Raw genomic sequence first — 23,047 nt, forward strand, 5'->3', positions numbered from 1 at the left:
AAGAAGATATACATTATGGAGCTAGATGCTGAAAGCAGGTGTCAGGAGTCTCTTACGTGGTGTCGGCAGCCCTAATTTGACTTCCATGAAGTACACGATCTCCGCGGTTATCTGATCTGGTCACGGAATCTGCTGTTCTCAATAGGATAATATTTGGAAATGTTCATTTCGTCCATTAAGCAGGTAGTTGTGCAGACCTCAGGCTGTGCCAGGAAGGCCTGGCGCTAGAGACCCATCAGTGAGCAAACCAGGCAGAGTCCCCACCCTGTGGAACTTGTACTTAAGTGGGAGGAGACAGACAATGAGCCACCAAGCGAGTGAAGAAGTAAAATAAAAATTAAAAATAAAGCCAGTAATCCTCCGCCTGCGGCGCCAGTACTCTGGATTCTAGTGCTTGGGCCCTGTACCCGCATGGGAGACCAGGAGAAGTGTATGTCTCCTGGTTTCGGATGGGCTCAGTGCGCTGGCCATATTGGCCATTTTGGGGGGTGAACCAACAGAAGTAAGACCTTTCTCTCTGTCTCTCTCTCTCACTGTCTAACTCTGCCTATCAAAAAACTAACCAAGTAAATAAATAAAAATAAAGCCAGGAGGTTGGGTACAGGTGGAAAAAGAGAAAGAAGAGCAGTGGCAGGGCAGGTAGCGCAGGTTACAGCTGGAAAAGAAGGGCAGGAGTGAGCCAAGGGTAAGAGGCTTCCAAGCGGAAACAAGAGCCAGTACAAAGACCCTGCGGCAGGTAAGTGCAGCTCATGGAGAAAGCTTTCCCAGGGCCAACAAGGATGGGGGAAAGAGGGTGGACGCCCACATGGAGCTGTCCATCAGGATCTTCCTCCTTGTGATAGTCAGGGAGTCCACTTGCCCCCTGGTTGCACAAGCCCTGGGCCTGCTCATGTGCATGTGGCCATCGCCATGTGGAGACAGGCTCTATCACACTGGGCACAGCCCATAGACCGGCTCTGGTTCATGCTCTACCTCCAGCTACTCTCCTTGGGGAAATGTCTCCCTGGCCCAGGCCAGCCCCTAGAAGTGTGTGCTTCAGAGTCTAGAAAATGAACTTCCCGGGACCTGCTGGCCCCTACAGGGCATTAGACTTGACGACTGCTTAGAGCCTTTCAAGACCTGTCCCATGATTCTAAGGGAAATCGGTCAAAACAGAATGCAGCCCTCACTGCACTGGGATCGTTTAAGGGACACGTTTTATCTTCCTGCAAACTGCAAAGTCCTAATTACCAGAATGTAGAATATAAACTTGTTTGGATCGCTCTTTGGGATGCTCTCTGACACAGACAAGCAAAGGAGATGTAGGGTTATGTATGCACTGACTGAGCGACACCATGAAACAGCTGCGTACAGAAGCCCACGCTTTCAGCTGGCTTTTGTCATTTGACTTGTGTTTAAAAAAGCAAAAGGAAGGTTGCAGCTCTCTGCCCCAAGGAAAGCGACATTCGATAAAGCTCATTACTAATTGCAAGAGGCTATCTGAGACCAGCATCGTGGCACAGCGTGCTAAGTTGCTGCTTGCCACACCAGCATCCCATTTGAGAGAGCCAGTTCAAGTCCCAGCTCTCTGCTAATGCACCTGGGAAGGCAGCAGAAGGTGGCTCAGGCACTCCAGGCCCTGCCACCCATGTGGGAAACCCAGATGGAGTTCCCGGCTCCTGGCTTCGGCCTGGTCCAGGCCTGGATGTTGCAGCCATCTGGGAAGTGAACCAGTGGATGGAAGATCTCCCCCACCTCCAACCCTGCTTTTCACATTCATTGATTAGTTTTAAAGAGAGGCTATCTTCTCTCAACAAGATTTCCTCCCTACTCTTCTGCACCATTAGCAAAGCCCTGCAGTACACCTCATCCACATCTTCTGTTCCATGGCTTCACCCCTGCACGCAGGCTCCCTGGAATCAGACGGTTATCTCGGAGAAGCAGCAGAACATCACAGATCTCTGCAGGGATCCTCGATGGCACCAAGGAGCCACAACACACAGGTCCTCCACAAACCTGCTGGGCCAACTGCAAACGCTTTCTGAGATTCCTGCAGAACAGCTCAATGCTGCATCACCTCCAGGGCTGAGAAAAAGGTTCAGGCCTTGCAGAAAGCAATGTTCAAGTCCCACGGCCAAGCTGAACGGACTCAAATTCTTTGAGTGGTATTCGCCCTGACATGTAGCCATGCTGCAAAAGCAACCACCACCAAGAGCTCAGGTGCTTGAAAGGACTGAGTCCTGTTTCTTGCACACATTCTTGTTCATCAGGGCCAGCTGGGGCTCCCTGCTTTGTTCTGCATTACCCACATTCAGGAATGTAGGCTGACAGAACCTCCCCCACACAACAGTACTCTAACAGCTACTCTAACAAATCACTGCAAATTTAAGTGGCTTAAAATAACACACATTGGGGCTGGTGGTGTGGCGTAGTGGGTAAAGATGCAGCCTGCAGTGCCGGCATCCCACATGGGCGCTGGTTCGAGTCCTGGCTGCTCCACTTCCGATCCAGCTGTGGCCTGGGAAAGCAGTAGAAGATGGTCCAAGTTCTTGAGCCCCTGCACCCATGTAGAAGGCCTGGAGAAGGCTCTTGGATCCTGGCTTCCGATTGGCCCAGCTCTGGCTGTTGCAGCCATTTGAGGAGTGAACCAGCAGATGGAAGATCTCTCTCTCTCTCTCTCTCTCTCTCTCTCTCTCTCTCTGCCTCTCTGTAACTCTCCTTTCAAATAAAATAAATAAATCTTTAAAAAAAAACCCCACACATTTATTATCTTAGAGTCCTAGAGGTCAGATGGGAAATGGGTCTCGTTGGGCTGAAGCCAAGCTGTCCACAGGACTGCCTTCTTTCAGGAGCCTCCAGGGGAGATTCCATTTCTTTGCCCTTTCCACCTTCTAGAAATCGTCTGCTTTCCTTTTCTCATGGCCCCTTTCTCCATCTTCAGGGCCAGCAATGTAGCATCTTCAAATCTCTCTCTCTCTCTTTCTCTCTCTCTCTCTCACATACACACACACACACACACCCCTACCTCTGCTTTCAATGGCACATCTTCTCTTGATCCTTCTGGCTCCCTCTTATGAAGACCCATGTGATGATGGGGGATCCACTTGGGTAATCCAGGATAGTCTCCCTATCTCAAAATCCTTGTCTTAGTCACAACTGCAACCTGCTTTTTGCCAGTAAGGTAACACTTTCACAGGTTCCAGGGATTAAGATGGGGGAATGAGTATTTTTTTAAATATTTATTTATTTATTTGAAAGTCAGAGTAACATTGAGAGAGAGAGAGAGAGAGAGAGAGAGGTCTTCCATCTGCTGGTTCACTCCCCAAGTGGCCACAAAGGCCAGGGCTGAGGCAGGCCAAAGCCATGAGCTTCAGCCAGGTCTGCCACATGGGTGCAGGAGCCCATGCACTTGGGTCATCTGCTGCTGCTTTTCCTAGGCCATTAGCAGAGAGCTGGATTGGAAGTAGAGCAGACGGAACACCAACAGGTACCCATACGGAATGCCAGCACTGTAGGCAGCAGCTTTACCCATTACACCACAACACCCACCCTGAGGGTACCAGTACTAAGCCTCCCACACAGAGGGAAGCGACAGTGTCCAACCACATGCAAGGCTTAAGCACTCTGCCCAAAGGAGCACACCTCATGCCCCTCGTATTTCATTGGCAAATCAAGTCTCTTGCCACATCTAACCCTGATGAGACAGCAAGAACAATGCTTCTATGTATACAGAATGAGAAGAATAAGAATAAACACCTTGAATTCTGCTTCAAGATTAGGATGAAGGGCCGGCGCCGTGGCTCAATAGGCTAATCCTCCGCCTTGTGGCGCCGGCACACCGGGTTCTAGTCCCGGTCGGGGCACCGATCCTGTCCCAGTTGCCCCTCTTCCAGGTCAGCTCTTTGCTGTGGCCAGGGAGTGCAGTGGAGGATGGCCCAAGTGCTTGGGCCCTGCACCCCATGGGAGACCAGGAGAAGCACCTGGCTCCTGGCTTCGGATCAGCGCAGCGCGCGGGCCGCAGCAGCCATTGGAGGGTGAACCAAGGATAAAGGAAGACCTTTCTCTCTGTCTCTCTCTCTCTCACTGTCCACTCTGCCTGTCAAAAAAATTAAAAAAAAAAAAAAGATTAGGATGAAGAAGAATGCAAAAGGCCTTCTCTACCATGATAACAAAATAAATCTTGGAAATAAAAAAATAATACTTTTCTGGGGCTGGTACTGTGGCACAGTAGATTACGTGGCTGCTTGTGATGCTGGCATCAGAACACTGGTTCAAGTTCCAGCTGCTTCATTTCTGAGCCAGCATTCCTCGTAATGCACCAGAGAGGCAGCCCAAGACTGCCTAGGTGCTTGGGCCCCTGCCACCATATGAGGGATCAAGATGGAGTTCCTGGCTGGCGCCGCAGCTCAATAGACTAATCCTCCGCCCGCGGCGCCAGCACACCGGGTTCTAGTCCCGGTCGGGGTGCCGGATTCTGTCCTGGTTGCTCCTCTTCCAATCCAGTTCTCTGCTGTGGCCTGGGAGTGCAGTGGAGGATGGCTCAAGTCCTTGGGCTCTGCACCCCATGGGAGACCAGGAGAAGCACCTGGCTCCTGGCTTCGGATCAACGCGGTGTGCCACAGCGGCCATTGGAGGGTGCACCAACGGCAAAGGAAGACCTTTCTCTCTCTCTCTCTCTCTCTCATTGTCCACTCTGCCTGTCAAATAAAATAAATAAATAAATAAAAAAGATGGAGTTCCTGGCTCCTGGTTTTGGCTGTCGTGCCCATAGGGGAGTGAACCAGCCAATGGAAGATCTCTCTCTCTCTCTCTCTTTCTCTCTGCCTTTCAAATAAATAAACCTTTTTTTAAAATTATACTTTTCTGGCCGGCGCCGCGGCTCACTAGGCTAATCCTCCGCCTTGCGGCGCCGGCACACCGGGTTCTAGTCCCGGTCGGGGCACCGATCCTGTCCCGGTTGCCCCTCTTCCAGGCAAGCTCTCTGCTGTGGCCAGGGAGTGCAGTGGAGGATGGCCCAAGTGCTTGGGCCCTGCACCCCATGGGAGACCAGGAGAAGCACCTGGCTCCTGCCTTCGGACCAGCGCAGTGCGCCGGCAGCAACGCCCCTACCGCGGCGGCCATTGGAGGGTAAACCAACGGCAAAAGGAAGACCTTTCTCTCTGTCTCTCTCTCACTGTCCACTCTGTCTGTCAAAAAAAAAAAATTAAAAATTATACTTTTCTATTTGGTGAATGAACAGTAGGTGCATGAAAGCCCTGATTAACTGAATTCCAGGTAGGGACAAGCCTTTCATGGTTGAGTCAAAAGCCCCAGTCAGATAAAGTTCCTGGTCTGGTGTAGGTAGATAGAAGAGCAGGTTTACTATAGAGGAAGATTATGTGAATAGGAGGCACCCAAGCTTTTAATGACAGGTTACGATTAAGCAAAAGAAGACAAACTTAAACCTACAGATCCCAGAAGCTGAGCAAGTAATAAGCAGAATAAGGAAACACTTTTCTCCTCAAAAATACCTTGCAAAATTTAAGATAAAACAAGGACATCTTGGGATAAACAACAAGCAAGAGTTATCTCTAACAGATTCACACTATAAGAAGTGTTAAAGAAAATCCTTAAGGCTGATAGAAAGTGGTATCAGACTGAGTTAAGAAGAAAGAAAACACAAATTTCAAATAGCAAGAATAAAAGGTGCTTGTCATTACTGATCCTACAGATCCAGAAAGATTAAATAAAGAATTTTTTAAAAGATTTATTTATTTTACTTGAAAGTCAGAGTTACACAGAGAGGAGAGGCAGAGAGAGAGAGAGAGAGAGAGAGAGAGAGAGAGAGAGAGGTCTTCCATTGATGGTTCACTCTCCAATTGGCCGAAACGGCTGGAGCTGCACCAATAGGAAGCCAGGAGCTGGGAGCTTCTTCCAGGTCTCCCACACGGGTGCAGCGGCCCAAGGACCTGGGCCATCCTCTATTGCTATCCCAGGCCATAGCAGAGAGCTGGATAGAAAATGGAGCATCCAGGTCTTTAACTGGCACCCATGTGGGATGCCGGCTCTTCAGGCCAGGGTGTTAACCCGCTGTGCCACAGTGCCGGCCCCTAAATAAAGAATTTTTGAGCAACTTTGAGCTAAAAACTATAGGGAACATTCCCTCTGTTGTGATTTTTATTATTACAGTTTCTTTCCAATTTGATCTTGAAGTCTCTTTCTTGAAAGTGCCCATAGGCCAACAGAGCCTTTCTCTAGAAAAGCACTGATGAAGGGAAAGTTAGGTTCAACTGTTTGTGTCAGGTGAGGCACAGTGAGGAAGTGAAACCAAAATGAATGAAACGGAAGGAATTTATTTCTTACAGGTCCTGGAGATGTGCTGACAAGAGGCTGACAGGAAGTCAAGAAGTAGCAGATTGCTCAACTAGCAAGTTGAGACACACAAAGACAGAGAGAGAGAGAGAGAGAGAGAGAGAGAGATTATGGAATTATTCCTTTACTAAGGTCCATGGGTGTTAGCTTTTAGCTTTGGGATCTCATGGGGGCTGTGGGTTGGTCAGTTTACAGAAACCAGATGTGGGGGCCAGAGTTGTGGTACGGCAGGTTAAGCTACCATTTGCGATGCCAGTATCTTATAGGAGTGCTGTTTGGATCCTGGCTGCCCCACTTGTGATCCAGCTCTCTGCAGAAGATGGTCAGAATGCTTGGGACCCTGTCACCCACATGGGGATCTGGATGGAGTTCCTGACTCCTGCCTTTGGCCTTGCCTAGCACAGGCTATTGTGGTCATTTAGTGAGTGAACCAGCAGATAGAAGATCTCTATCTATCCCCCTTCTCTCTGTAACTCTGCTTTTCAAATAAGTAAATAAATAAAGCTTTTAAAAAGAAAAAAAGAAACCACATGTGAAGGTGAGAGCTTACTATGCCTTGAGTATTGACCATTAGGTTTCATCACAGTCAGCAGCTATGGGTTGTGTTGCATTTTAGATCAGTGTGGTCAGGAACAAGTGGGTTATGTCACAAACAACCACATACAGCAGAGAACTAAAGGTAAAGTGATGGAGTATGACAACAACTCATGTCAGGCCTAAAAATGGATTAGCATCTACATTACCATTAATTAATTAATCAGTTAATGTACTTACATTACATTAGAATCTAATGGGTAGCAGCTACATTAATAACAACTTGAAAACACAACTTATCAAAACTGACATAGGAAGAAGTAGAAAATCTGAAGATCTCTATGTTAATTTTAAAAAACGAAATGTGCAGGGCCAGCATTGTGGCGCAGCTGGCTAAGGGCCACCTGTGACACCAGATCCCATACTGCAGCCCTGGTTCAAGGCCCAGCTTCTCCGCTTCCAGTCCAGTTCCCTGCTAATGTGCCTGAGAAAGCAGTGGAAGATGGTCCAAGTATTTGGACCCCTATCACCTGTGTGGGAGACCCAGATGAAGCTCCTTGCTCCTGGCTTCAACCTGACCCAGTCCTGACCATTGTGGCCATTTGGGGAGTGAATCAGCAGATGGAAGATATGCCTCTCTCTGTCTCTCCCCTTCCCTGACAACCATTTCACTCTGCCTTTCAAATAAATAAAACAAATCTTTTTTAAAAATTGAATTTGCAAACCTGGCAGAGAAAACTTCGGTTATGGATGATTACACATAAATTCTACCAAACTGGCAATGAAGATTTTATACCAATTTATATAAACTTTCAGAGAATAGAAGAGGAGAAAAGTACTTCTCAATTTAAAAAAATTTTTGTCAGCACAAGTATAATACCAAAACCAGACAAAGATATTACAAGAAAAGAAAACCACAGACCAATATCCCTCATGAATATAGACACAAAAATTCTTTAAAAAATATTAGCAAATTGAACCCAGCAATTTTTAAAAAAGGATAACACAACATGACCAAGCAGAGTTTATCCCAGGAATGCAAGGTTGTTTTATTATCTCCAGATCTATCAATCAACCTAATTCATCACATTATCACAACAAAACACGAAAATACAACCATCTCAATAGTTGCACCTGACAAAATTTAATACTTCTTCATGATACAGGTTTTTAGCACACTGAGAATAGATGGGAAGTTCCTCAACATGATAAGGGGCATTTCAGGAGACCTATAGGTAACAGAATACATAATAAATATGTAAATTTTTACCTCAAGATGGAGAACAAAGCAAGAATGTCCACTCTCACCACTTTTATTCAACAGTGTCATGGAGAACTCTACTCACTGGAATAACAGGGTAATAAAATGAAATAATAGGCATAAAAAGAGAAAAAACTAATCAAAACTTTCCACAAATAATGAATGAATTTTACAAAGTTGATATATAAATATCATTTGTATTTCTATGTTCTAGCAATGAACAATAGGAAAATTAAATTTAAAAAATACTATTTGACTACAGAGGGTCATATTGAGGGAATACTTTGGAGTGTCACAATTGTTTTATTGTGATGGTTATGTATGCTTTGAAAATTAAATTAAGAAAACAATTCAATTACAGTAGTATCAAAAAAACAAGAATATACTTAGGAATAAATTTAACCAACTAGAGAAAAGACTGGTACACTATAAATTACAAAACATTGCTGAAAGAAATGAAAGAAGATATAAATAAATAGAAGGACATGCCATTTTCCTGGATTGGGAGGCTTAATGTTGTTAATGTGATAATACTATCAAAGCAACTTATAAACTCAAGGCAATTCTTATCAAAATATCAATGGCACTTCTTATGGAAATGAAAAAACTCACTCAAAAATTCAAAGAAATTTTAAGGGACCCTGAATAGCCAAAGTAAACTTGAAAGAACAAAGTTGGAGAGCTCGAGCACATACTTCCTGATTTCAAAACTTACTAAAAATCTACAGTAATTGAAACAGTGTGGTACTGGCACGAGAACAGATATAGACCAATGGAACAGATTAGTGAACTCAGAAATAAACTCTCAAATATATGGTCAATTGACTTTTGACAACAGTTCAAAGATCATTTAATGGAGGGAGTATAACGTTATAATAAATGTATTATTTATATATAATGGTGCTGGAAAAAACAGGGTATCCATATGCAAAATAATGATGCAGGAACCTTACCTAACATCATATACAAAAATTAACTCAAAATGGATTAAAGATTGAAGTATAAGAGATAACACTAAGAAACTCTTAGTACAAAACATGAGGAAAGAAGTGGGCATTTGGTTAAGATAATCATGTCCCATATGGGAATGCCTGGCTCCCTATTCCAGCTTCCTGCTAAATGTGCACCCTAGGAGGCAGCAGGTGATGGCTCAAGTACTTGGGTCCTGTTACCCATCTCCCAGTTTTGACCCTATATCCCCAGCTATTGCAGGCATCTGGGTAGTCAACCAGCCAAAGGAAACTCCCTCTGCCTGCCTTAAGTGCATATATTTTTTTTTACAAAGGATGCTATCTAGAGAAAGAATTACCTACAGTATGGGAGAAAATATTTGCAAGTCAGACATCTGAAAAGGATCTAGTACCCAGCACATCTAAGAACTTCACAATTCAACAACAAAAAGACAAACAATGCGATTCTTTTTTTTTTTTTTTAAAGTCAAAGTCCTTTATTTTTTTAAATAAAAATGTTTGGTATCATCCTTATTGCTACCCTAAAGTGAAATTTTTCATTTTCTCTACCTTTGAAAATGACTTTCCTGAACTCAATTTAATATTTGAGCTATAATACAATATGTATTATATACAATCTAATGTATGTAATATGTAAAGTAATTTAGTACAAAATAGGATATATATATATATTTTATTTCATAAATGTGAATTTACAAAGTGCAACTTTTGACAATGCGATTCTAAAGTGGCCAAAGGACTGGGACAAACATCTCTCCAACAGAGATGTTCAAAGTCAACAAGCACATGAAAAGCTGTTCAATACCATTAGTCATCAGAGAAAACCACAATGAGATACCACTTCAAACCCATTAGGATGGCTGCAATGAAAACAAAACCAAAATAAACAAGTGCTAGTAGGTTTATTGGAAACTTCATACATTGCTGGTGGAATGTAAATTGGTATAGTTGTTGTGGAATACAGTCTGTTGGTTCCTGAAAAGATTAAACATAGAATTATATGACTCAGCCATCCCATTCCTAGAAATAGATTCAAAAGAAAGGAAAACAAGTATTCAAACCAAAACTGGTACACAAGTGTTTATAGAAGCACTATCTACAATAGCCAAATGGTGGCAGCAACCCAAGTGTCCACTGATGAACAAACAAATAAAAGGTGGTTTATCCACACAATGGAATATTATTTCACCATGTAAAGGACTGAAGTACTGACACACAACGCAGTATGCATAAACCTTGAAAACTCTAAGCTCAGTAAAAGAAGCCTGATGCAAAGGTCACACATATGGTTCAATTTATATAAAATACCCAGACTAGGCAAGTGCATAAAAACAGAAGTTACATGGGAGGTTGCCAGGCTGAGAAAAGAAGGAAACGGAGACTAACAATGGATATGGGGTTTCTTTGTAGAGATGATGGAAATGCCCTAAAATCAGACAGAGGTGATGATTGTACCACCTTGGGAAAATACTAAAACCCACCAATCTGCATACTTTAAAATACTTATTAAAAAAAGATGTATTTATTTATCTGAAAGACAGAGTGACAGAGAGAAAAGGAGAGTTTTTTCCATCTGCTGGTTTGCTCCCTAAATGACTGCAACTGCTGGGGCTGAGCCAGGCTGAAGTCTGGAGCCCAGAACTCCATCCTGGTCTCCCATATGGGTGGCAGGGACCCTAGCACTTGGGTCATCTTCTGCTGCTTTCCCAGGCACATGAGCAGGGAGCTGGATCAGAAGTAGAACAGCTGGAAATAGAATTGAAACTCTATTTGGGATGCCAGCATTGAAGGTGGTACCTTGACCTACTGCGCCATGATGCTGGCCCCTAGCAGGCCTTTTATTTTATTAGGTTATATCTGAATTTAAAAAAAAAAATCTATGTAGCATAGAAATGTCTAACAAAATTTAATACTACTGCATGAAAATAAATTTTGAAAATGCCATTTATAATAGTAGCAAAAAAACACAATCCCATGAAAATATTTAGGAATAAATTTAATTAAGTATGTGTAAGATACTCACCGAAAACTAGAAAACACTGCTGAGAGAAACTACAGATTTAAATACATAGGGAGACAGGTCAAGTTCACATATCAGAAGACTTAATACAAGTTAAGATATTCATTCTTCTCAAATTGAGCTGTATAGTAACGCAATCCCAATCAAAATCCTAGTAGACTTTATTTTTGGCAGAAAATAACTGCCTGGTTTTACCTTTTAGGTGGGGGGAAAAAAAAACAGGACCTGGAATAGATAAGATAAAATATAAAGTTGAAGACTTATCTGATTTCAGCACTTCTCTAAGTCTATAGGAATTAGAATACCACAGTATCAGCATAAAGAGAAGATCTATTAGAATAGCAAAGACTACTAATAGACCCATATATAGATAATCAACTGATTTTCAAGGCAGGCACCAGTGCAATTCATTGCGGGAAAGAGCCTTTTCAACTTGAACAACTTGCATAATATGTAAAAAAATAAGTCTTAACTCCTACCTCACATCAAATACAAAAGAATGGATTCAATGTGGAAAACAAACCTAAACAGAAAAGGTAAAACTATAACTCTTCCAGAAGAGAGAATAGGGATAAGAATTTTGTGCTGTAGCTTTGATGCTACTTAGGGCCCTGAGATAATCTAGTATCAGAGTGCCTGTGTTGAAGGTCTGGTTTCGCTCTGATTCCAGCTTCCAGCTAACGCACACTCTGGGAGACAGCAGGTGACAGCTCAAGTAATTGGGTGGGTCGCTGACACTCACCTGGGAGACCTCGAATTGAGTTTTCAGCTCCTGGCGTTGGCCTGGCCCTGCCCTAGCCATGGCAGGTATTTGAGGAGTAAACCAGATAGGAGATATCTCACTCTTCCTCTCTCAGCCTTTCAAATAAAAATGAAGAAGTAACTAAAAATAAACAAAGAGAGCATAAACGAATATCCTCATAACCCGAGACAGGCAAAGATTTCTTGGCAGGACATCAAAAATATTAACTGTGCAATTCTTAACAATGATCCTCAAAGGGCGTCAAGATTAAAATTGAGCTCATCAAAAGACACCATTTAGAGAATGAGCAGAATGCACGGCCTGTTTAAGTAGCACGAGGCCACAACAGTGGACGGGCTTGTCACTCTCCTGCTCCAAAGGTTTAGATCATTTAGAAGACCTTTTTAACTTCTACCCATCTTTTTTCTCACCAGATGGATTAACTGGCAGTTTGTGAGGGATGAAATGTGGCTCTGACCAATTCAAGAATTTTCCTGTCTAGCAATGAAGCCTACACCTTTAATAACATTTCTGCAAATACCAACTGGCCATGGTTTTCTCTACTCTCTGTTTAACATTCAAATGGTAGTCAGGTTCCAGGCACTAAAGGCATTAACAGCGATATTTTGAATGTCATGACAAAATTGACAATTCCAGAACTAGCTGTGTAGTAGTATCTAAGCTTGCTATTTTAGTCTGTGAATACCACAGACAGGGGGATGGGGTATTTTATCTTTATAAAGTAAGAATAGAGGTTATGTAGTTGGGAGCTGGGAAGTCCAGGGTCTTTTTACTGATGTGGAGTGCACCAGGAGATAGAAGATATTCTCTCTCTCTCTCTCTTTCTCTCTCCAGATTCCCAAGACCAAAGAGGTCACCACATGGCAAGACAGAACAAGTCAGCCTGAGAGCACTCACTTTTATAATAAAACTACTCCATCCATAACCCATTAATCTATTAACCCACAAATTAAAGAATCCATTTATGAGAAGAGACCTCATGACCCAACCACCCCTTAAAGGTCCCACTTCTTAATACTTCACAACAGGGATTAAATTTCACTCTGAGTTTTGGTAGAGACAGCCAAACTAAGCATTAGCTCAATATCATTTTCCAGAATATCAAAGTGTGAATGTTAAAGCACTTTATATCTACAGCACGTAACAAGGCACTTTTATGTGAAATATCATGTGAGTTCCATACAGGCAGGAATTATTATCTTCTTTTTTTTTTTTTTTTTTTGAAAGGCAGAGTGGACAGTGAGAAAGAGAGAGACAGAGAGAAAGGTCTTCCTTTTTCCGTTGGTTCACCCCCCAAATGGCCGCTGCGGCCGGCGTTCTATGCCGATCCAAAGCCAGGAGCCAGGTGCCTCTCCTGGTCTCCCATGCGGGTGCAGGGCCCAAGCACTTGGGCCATCCTCCTCTGCAGTCCCGGGCCACAGCAAAGAGCTGGACTGGAAGAGGGGCAACCGGGACAGAATCCAGCACCCCGACTGGGACTAGAACCCTGTGTGCCAGCGCCGCAGGTGGAGGATTAGCCTAGTGAGCCGCAGCACCAGCCTATTATCTTCTTTTTAAGATGAGCACATCAACATTTCTGAGTATTCTTGTAACTGACCCTTGTTTACCTATTTATTATGTATTTAGCCTGGAATTCAAACTTAAGATGCTCAGACTCCAAATCTAGCCTTTCCCTCTTCATTGTCAAACCTGGACCTAAGAGGGTGAAGATAGTACCAGTCATGAACTCTGTTTCATCAACACAAGGGGTGAAATCCATGTGCAAACATTTGGTAGGATTTACACTATGGTGATGGAATCAACCAGGCACATTTGCCTATTCCAGTGTCCCTGGTCCCATGTAAGCAGTCAAGGAGCTGCTGAAGGCTTTAGGAAACCTAAGGTTTTGTTTACTGAAAGCAGGCAGCATTAAAACCTCCAAGTATGAGCAGATCAGCTGGATTTTACTTAACTTTTGGATCCTTTGATTCACTAGTTACTAATCATGGCAATGGCCCAAGGATACTTATCAGGGCAGTGCTCTGGGTGTGGACCAGGCTCAGAGATGGGTTTTAAGATGCTGAAGTTACTAAGTTGCTCTGCAGTTTTTTGATTAGCTGATTGCTTTATGAGCCTTCTAATCCTTGTTTTATTTTTTTAAAAGATTTTATTTATTTACTTGAGAAGTAGACTTACAGACAACGAGAAGGAAAGACAGAGAGAAAGGTCTTCTATCCACTGGTTCACTCCCCAAATGGTCACACAGCAGAGTCAGGAGCTTCTTCCAGGTCTCCCATGCAGGTGCAGGGGCCCAAGCACTTGGGCCATCTTCTACTGCTTTCCCAGGCCATCAGCAGGGAGCTGGATCAGAAGAGGAGGCAGGCACCAGCACAGCAGGCAGAGAATTAACCTGTTGCTCCACAGCATGGCTCCCCTTGTTTTATTTTGAAATGGCAAAGCTATGCTAACTAAGCAAGAAAGCCAGTGAAGAGCACTTTATAAAAGGACTGGGCATACAGGGAACTCAATAGAAGTTGTGCTGAGAGCCTTCCTGCACCTGGCCCTTTTGGGTCCAGGGTTCTGTCCTGACTCACAACCAGGTGAAGGTCTACGTGAGACAGAGAAGACCATGAAACCAGGAGGAAGTTGGCAAAGGGTAGAAAACAGGGTGGGGTGGGGGGGCCCAGGAGCGAGGTAGAAGAAGCCAGGAGATGAGAGCTGGAGAGATGGCAGGTAAAGCAAACAAAGAAGCTGGGATTTCAGAACTGGAGCAGGTTTTCCCAAACGTCCTTGTGATAGCATCTTTCTTCTTTGCAAATCCCCCGTCTCCCCATAAAACAAACAAAAGCAGCACAAGAAACACATGATGAATGAAAATCACAAATTATTGTGGGAAAAGTGAGCTAGGCTCACAGACCACAAGAAGACATGGAATCAACTTGTTTGGGGCTTATTGTACCTACTGATCACTGGAAATGACTGCTTCCTTATCACAATACCTACAACGTAGAATGTGGTGGGGCGAGTGGGTATTCTGAGTCATTTCCAAAATTATATTAAGGGAAGTTCGGCAAGTAACACTGTTTCTAAGGTAGAGACAATTTGACAACAATTTCTTCTTTCAAAGCCCACCAAGTAAATGTGTTACTTTCTGAATCAGAAATAAATCAAACCAGAATTATAGAGTACACATTAATAAAGGTTCTTGTCAATCATATAATAGATATTTCAAACAGCAGCAAACAAACAAACAAAAAAAGGCTAAACTGGGTGAGTCTTCACTTGGGAACAGGCTGGTACTTTATTCTGTGTCTAGTTTCAAAGACTACAGGATTCATGAGTTAGATTTTCTTCCCCAATATCTGCCCAAACAACTGATGCTCCACTGGGGCTTTTACCTCTTTATTTTTTTAATAAACTTTTAATTTTAGAGCAGTTTTAGATTTACAGAAAAATTACGAAGATATTACATAGAGTTCCTATATAGGCTACTTCAAAAAGTTCATGGGAAAAAAATGAAATTGAAAGATAAGTTTATGGGGTGAGCATTTGACCTGGCAGTTAAGACCCTGGTTAGGATGCCAACATCCCACATTGGAGTACCTGGTTTGCGTCCCAGTTGTTTCTGATTTCAATCCTGCTATTACACACCTTGAGAGGCAGTGGGTAATGGCTCAAGTACTCGAGTCCTTGCCAATCATGTGGGAGGATGCCTAGCTCTTGATTTTGGCTTGACCCAGATCAAGACGTTGTAGGTATTCGGGAAGAAAACCAGTAGATGGGCGCTCTCTCCCTGAATCATTCAATCAATCTCTCTCTCTCTCTCTCTTTCTCTCTCGCTGCCTCTCAAATATTTTTTTAAAGATAACTTTATTTTGGTGTAAAAAAACCCTTTGAAATCCAGGCATAGTTTTTTTTTTTTCATAACACAAATTTTCATGAACTTTCTGAATAGCTGTCATAATCATGGATTTCAGATAATTTTTTGCACTAAACATCTTTTAATTCCATTTTCCATGAACTTTGTTTTTTTAAAGATATATTTGTGTATTTATTTGAAAGGTAGAGTGACAGAGAGACGAAGAGGCAGATTGGAAAAGATCTTCCTTCCACAGGTTCACTCCCCAAATAGCTGCAACAGCCATAGCTGGACCAGGCTTTAGCCAGAAGGCAGGAACTCCAACCTGGTCTCCCACATAAAGGTGGAAGTGCATGTACTTGAGTCATCATCCTCTGCCTTCCCAAGAGCATTTCCAGGGAGTTGGATCAGGAGCACAGCAGCCAGGACTGGACCTGGTACTCTGATGTGATGTGATGTGATACGATAGGATATGATATGCCCACATCACAAGTGTTGGCTTAACCTGCATTCCACAATGCTTGTCCCATGAAGTTTTTGAAGAACCCTTGTACTTCCAACACTTTGTTTTCCCTGTTATTAACATCTTCACATGAGTGCGTGGTACATTTGCTAGAATTAAAGAACCAAAAGTGATATATTATTGCAAACTGAACTCCATAATTTATTTTGATTTCTTTCATCTTTGCTCCATGCCCTTTGTTCCATGATCCCACGATGGGATTCCACCTTGCGTTTAGTTGTCATATCTCCTTAGACTGCTCTTGGCTGTGATAATTTCTCTGTCCTTATTTTTGAAGATCTGTTTTGAGGAGCACGAGTCAGGTATTTTAGAGGATGTCCTCTATTAGGATTTGTCTGATGTTTTGCACATAATTGCACTGCACAGCGTATTAACAGGGTGAGTTTTGATTTCATGGGGGCCAAGCGTGTAGCTCCTCGAAGGATAAGCTCTAGATTCAGCTGTGGAAAATGGGGAGAAACCTAAACAAGCAGACCACCTGCGTCCTGGGAAGTCGCAGAGATCTGTACCGCTAGGCAAAGGAGAATGCACTCAAGGAGGGAGGCAGTGTCCTGCCATCTGGCTCGCGGATGCCCAGAAAGGGTTTCGCCTGTGCTTCCAGAAGTCCAGGAATCCTGTAGTGGAGGCAGCGGTGGTGGTTCTGGGGGAACTAATTCATCAATGTGGGTATTAGCTTAGCAGACAGAGGTTAAGTTTAAGACGGGAGCCTGTTTAAGAGATCCTCCTAAGTCAATGAGGTGGGACAAGCTTTATATTGTAAGGCACAAGCATCACACAATCCAGGCTGGTAGGAGACACACACCTGAGATTTGAATCTGTGGGTCAGCAGCCACAGGGCATGGGCACACGCAAGCAATCCTGGAGAGGGCTCAGCACAACTCACAGGCTGCAGGGCCTGGGAAGGCAGGAACCAAGCAAATCTATGATACTGCTTGGGCAGCACAGCGGACATCGGCCAGGCCTCTCCCCACAGCCCACTGTGCCTCGGTGACAAAGGGACAGCATGTCCATTCTCCTGGCTCACGCTCAAGGGCACTGCCTGGTATGCAGGCCAGAATGCTCTTGGGCTTTGGGTTTCCACGTGTGCTCCTGCGTGGAAAGTCCCAGGCGGCTCAGGATGTCCTCTACAGTGCCCCATCCTGTCCTTCTTATCACAGCTGCAGCTGCCTGGGCCACATTCCTCTGACCTGAGTCACAGCTCCAGGCTAGGGGGCCTGGTCTCCAGCGTGGCCTAGGAACCAGGCCTCTGTCCTTTCAATCTTCGGCTTGTCTTTTTCTTCTCCAAAAACACCACAGATTTATTTTTATTGCCTACACAGAATGACTATATTCTCCAAGGAAAATTTTCCATTCTTAGCTTTTCCCTTTCTTTTTCTGCATGTTGCCTATCTCATCTCTCCTGGGCTTCACCTCTAATTACCTTATTTATTCATGGATTTCTACCTAGTTTTCCTTGACAATTCAAACACCATTTTGACCAAAATTAGCATCGTTTCTGGGGTGGCTCATGCTTCTGACCTGCTCTCTGGTGCACTTCTGGCCTTCTCCTTCACACGCAGCAATGTTTTGTCTTTTTGACCACCTTAAACCCTCCTATGGCAGGAGGCTTCTCCCCACTCCCTGCTCGAATGCATGAGGGAATGAAACGTGAATGGTCACAATGATGCCAAACACCTGAACCAAGCCATCTTCAATTTCTTGACTGGACCAGCCATTTGAGGGCCAATAATCTTATTTACCTGAAATAAACAGCAGACCCCTGGAATCGTGTCATATTCAATCTTAGGTTTAAAATACCTATAATAAAAAAATGGGGGGCTGGTTAGTGCTGAGGCATGGTAGGTTAAGCCTCCATCTGTAGAACCAGCATCCCATCTGGGCAGTGGTTCCAATCCTGGCTGCTCCTCTTCCCATCCAGCTCTCTGCTATGGCCTGGGAAAGCAGTGGAAGATGGCCCAGGTCCTTGGGTCCCCGCACCCACGTGGGAGACCTGAAAGAGTCTCCTGGCTTTGCATTGGCCCAGCTCCGGCCGTTGTAGCCATCTGGGGAGTGAGAGTGAACCAGCGGATGGAGGAGGATCTATCTCTCAGTCTCTCCCTCTCTGTCTGACTCTGCCTCTGAAAAAATAAACCTTTTTTTTTTTTTTTTAAAGTGAGGGCTAAATTTTGTGCTGATTACTAAACTTGAAATAAGCTTCCTACTAATGTGCATCCTATGAAGCAGCAGGTGATGACTCAGTAGTCAGGTCCCTGCCACCAACATCATCGTCAGCCTGACCCAGTCCCAGCCATTGAGGGTGTCTGGGGAGTGAACTAGAAGACCGGAGCTCTCTGCCTTCAAAATAATGCAGATAGATAGGTAGATAGATAGATAGACAGACAGATATAGATAGATGTGTGTGTGTGTGTGTGTGTAGGAACAGTAATTCCTGCCTCAGAAGATGCTGAACAGCAAAGGGCCTGGATCATGAAAATGCGCAATAACTGATGTTTGTGTCCCAGGACAGAATGGGATCAGGCACCTCCCTAAGGAAGGGCCTGCCTAGCAGGAGGCTCAGAGCACCGGGAGAGGTGTGTGTGGAGGGGTGAGGGGTGAGGAGTAAGGGGGTGGAGAGGCAGCACTCCCTGCCTCAGAGCTCTCCTCCTTACTCTGACCTAAAAGATACATCAAAAACTATAATCCCTGGACTGCTGCTAGTCACAGAATCTCCAGAAAGGGAAGATGCCTCATCACTCCGATTCCCAACCTTCTCCTGCTGATCTTAGCAAGAAAGTTTCCGTCCTTTCCATCGAACTCAATGACTCATAAGGGAACCAAACTGTACTTCAAATGCATATCATGCCTGGCAAAGCGACACAGCATCTGTAGTCTCACTGTTTGTTTTCATTCAAGTATTTGCAGAGTACACATGGAGTATAAGGTTGCGGGGGACGGGGGTGTGTGGTAATGCCACAGAAAGGGAGTTCAGATTAAATATGTCCACACAATCTTCTCCTTTCAAGTCACTGAATCAGTCAGGACTTTCCTGAGAAACAAACCCAACAGGATGTGTATATTTATAAGGGGACTTGACGAAGTTCACGGAAAATGGAAATAACAGATCTTTGATACAAAAATTTTTGAAATTCAAGCATAGCCTTTTCATGACATACCTTTTCAGTGGATTTCTTGAAGCCCCTCTGAATAGAGAGAAATGGCCTCCCAGGACTGCAGGCGCTGGCAACTCTGAGAGCGACAGGGCAGGTTGGCAGGCTGGAGACCCAGGGAAGATCTGAGTCTACAGGCAGGCAGCTGGCAGAAGTCCCCTCTCTTCAGGGGACCCCAGCCCTTCTCTTTTAAGGCCTTCAACTGAGTCGATAAGGCCCGCCCAGGCTGTAATCTGTGTTACTTGGTTTACCGGTTTTAATGTTAATCTTAAAAATGCCCGTGTAGCAACTTCAGGACACACTTGACCAAACATCCGGGTATCATGGCCTAGCCAAGTGTATGCATAAAATTCTCCACCAGAGAACTTGACAGGGCTAAAGCCTTTGCACATTCATGTTCTCATGTCCATGCAGGCAGTTCCTGTGTTTTTTCTGACACTCCTGAGGTAGCTCCCGGTCAACCTTCTGCGAGAGGAAGTAAGGGCTGAGAAGGAGTCCTCTGTGTGAGAGAGGAACCTGGCATACAGCCCTCCAATGCCTCCTAGTAGCTGTGCAGTTTTGTCCTTGAACTTCAGTTCCTTCAGTGTAAAGTGAGCATGTTGCTATGGCTACCTGGCAGGATTATTATCAACATTAGAGGGAAACAGTGTATATGGGTGCTTTGTATTCTGTTGGGTACAGTCATTGCACTATTAGGAAGGACTAGAGTGCCCGATACAGAGCAGGTGCAGAGAGGGCCCCCTGTCTTGACGGATAGGGTGGGCTTTCCTTACGGCCTGGGGAAACCAGCAGGGTAAAGAGGGGTGAACCTCCAAGATGAGCTCAAGTTCTACAGGAAACCATTGGCAATCCTCCCGACCCAGAGCTCATAAACTGAATGCTTTTGTCTTTCAAAATTACTCTGCTTTTTACAAAATTTCAGAAAGAAAAATTTAAGTTTCCTTCTTCATCACCCCTATCCCAAACCAACTCCCTTCTCAAAAGGAGACAACTCTTAATCCACTGGCATGAATCATTTAATTCCTTTTTTCCACAAGTTTACTTATTTAAAAAAAAAATCTATTTAGTCATCTGAAAAGCAGAGTTACAGAGAGAGCTAGAGAAAGAGAGCTAGAGAGAGAGAGAGAGAGACCAGACTGGGCCAGGCTGAAGGCTGAAGCCAGGAGACAAGAGCTTCATCTTGGTCTCCCATGTGGGTGGCAGGGGCTCAGGGACTTGGGCCCAGAGATTTTCCCAGACTCATTAGCAGGGAGCTGGATCAAAAGTGGGGCAGCTGGGACTTGAACCGGTGCCCATGTGGGATGCCAGTGTCCCAAGTTTAACCCACTATGACACCAGCCTCTGACATTCTTTCTCATTGATTTTTTAACTACAAAAAATAGGTTTCTCCATAGCTTTATGGCTTTGTTGTTGTTATAACTTGGCAACCTTCCACACGTGTTTTTTCATTTCTAAATCTGACACTTGTATACTGGGCTTTAAATCTTTATATTTGCTTAAATAGAAAAGAAAGATAAAAGGAAGTAAATAAAAGGCTTCTCACAAATAAAATATAGCCTCCACTGTAGCTCTAGGAAATTGGTTTCTTTTCTTTTTTCTTTAATTTTTGGCAGGCAGAGTGGACAGTGAAAAAGAGACAGAAAGGTCCTCCCTTTGCCGCTGGTTCACCTTCCAATGGCCGGCGCACCGCGCTGATCTGAAGGCAGGAACCAGGTGCTTCTCCTGGTCTCCCATGGGGTGCAGGGCCCAAGCACTTGGGCCATCCTCCACTGCACTCCCTGGCCACAGCAGAGAGCTGGACTGGAAGAGGGGCAACCGGGACAGAATCCGGAGCCCCAACCAGGACTAGAACCCGGTGTGCCAGCGCCGCAAGGTGGAGGATTAGCCTATTGAGCCATGGCGCTGGCCAGTTTCTTTTCTTTGACAGAGAGATATCTTCCATCTGCTTCCCAAATATCCACAATGGGCTAGGACTGTGCCAGGCCAAAGCCAGGAGCCTGGAACTCTGTCCAGCTCTCCCATGTGGGTGGCAAGGGCTCAGGCACTTGAGTCATCATCTGCTCTCCTCCAGGACACAACAGCAGGAAGATGGACAGGAAGTGGAGTAGCCAGAACGTGGACCAGCACTCCAATATGGGATGTGGGCATCCCAAGTGGCAGCTTAACTCTCTGTGACTCAACTCCTGCCCCAGGAAATCCGTTTTCTGAGAGAGTATCCACGTTACCCAGCTCTGAAAAGGGCCTAGCTGTGGGCTTCACTGCTCCTGTCCTAGTGTACCCATAAGTCCTCACAGACATGCTCCTCCTGAAGTGTTCTATCCAGCCATTCCCCTTACTCCTGTAGCCATGTCTGCCTCCAAGGCGGAACCAAAATGTCTTGAACTCTGCTACTCCATAAGCAAAGAAATGGCAGCATCACATTGCAGAGAAAATGGTCGAATTGGCACCAATCCTTAGGTTACTATTTCTTTACCTTCCAGTCAGCCAAGCAGGGAATTTGGGGGAAATTGTACAAATGTGTACTTTTATACCATCATGTTCAAGGTCTGGTATTGACTTTGAAGGGACTTTTTGTTTGAAAAGACCAGAAACTCTCATCTTTATCTCTGGTTAGCAATTTCCTCCCGAGTTGTTATTAGGGGAGATATCAGTCACCAAGGCCTTGGCTGGCTCCCTGAAAAAAGCCCTAGCACTATTCCACACTGTAAAACCCCAGGCCATGCCCTCGCATTCACGCTGCAAAGATCCAAGGCTCCCAGGCACTGGGGCTGGTGGATGTGACTCATCTTCCTGACCCCACGCAGAGGAGAGCAGTGTTTGGTACACACTGTGCACCTGTCAGCAGCCAGCATCCTGCAGGCCAGGAAAACACCGACTCTTCCCAGGAAAGGCTTTGTCTGCAGTTGGAACAGAAGCGCCAGTGGACAGAGGCTACTGAGTCATGGAAGAAAACCAGATGGATCCAGGAGCGGTGTGTGTGCCAGTTGGGGGAAGAATTCCCATAACCCCCCACTGAACTCTTTCACCAAAATAAGTAACCAATTATCCCCCTTCATTTTCTAGAGTTTTATGCCCTGTTGTTACACAGGAAACAAACAACAGTACCACACATGATGAACACCCAAGGAGAAACAAAGCAATAATGATTTTTAAGAGAGGCAGTGGCTGGTTTCTACCTCCTCCTCCTCTCCCTGGTGCACCCTGCAGGAGCTCACCCATCATAGTGCCCTGCTCTTCACCCCACAACCGCATCAATCACAGATCGTTTGCCTGTGGAGTTAGCTATGCACTCCTTCTCCTGTCCCATGAAAGAGTTGAGATGGCTAATGAAAACACTCAGAATGAAGAATGGAATAAATGACCAAGATCAGCAAGGAACAAGACAAAGAAAATGACAGAACCAGCAGTAAGATGCGCACATAGCAAGAGCCATCATCGGATGTTGTTCAGTTACGACAAGCTGACCGCAAATTCGGATCAGAGTCCTGGGAACCAAAGAAATGACAAAAATAATGAAGAAGGTTTAAGTCAGGAAGGGATCTGCCTTCCTGACACACAGAGGAGGGAGGCGGGGCGGCCTGGCTGCCACAGCAAAGGGCTGGGTTAAATGTGCTGTCGGTTTTTCATTTGATTCTGACAATGACAGTCATGCGGGGTGGAC

At 44.7% G+C, this 23,047-nt stretch overlaps 1 protein-coding gene across 4 annotated transcripts in view; it reads right to left on the reverse strand.

Annotated features, from left to right (window-relative positions):
- The window catches only part of INO80C (INO80 complex subunit C), a 100,149-nt gene that overhangs the window by 39,360 nt on the left and 37,742 nt on the right, over positions 1 to 23,047 (reverse strand). For 2 of the 4 annotated variants that reach the window (XM_062201549.1, XM_062201545.1), the window contains one exon: positions 9,889 to 10,071. The exons of 1 other annotated variant lie outside the window; for it this stretch is intronic. In XM_062201549.1, the coding sequence (XP_062057533.1) occupies positions 9,904 to 10,071 (168 nt within the window). In that variant the 3' untranslated portion in view covers positions 9,889 to 9,903. Of the gene's footprint in view, positions 1 to 9,888; positions 10,072 to 11,866; positions 11,975 to 23,047 lie in introns of those variants that run through there. One more of the 4 variants, XM_062201553.1, reaches the window with a different exon arrangement.

This window comes from Lepus europaeus, chromosome 9 (assembly GCF_033115175.1).
Source record: "Lepus europaeus isolate LE1 chromosome 9, mLepTim1.pri, whole genome shotgun sequence".
Lineage (NCBI taxonomy): Eukaryota > Metazoa > Chordata > Mammalia > Lagomorpha > Leporidae > Lepus > Lepus europaeus.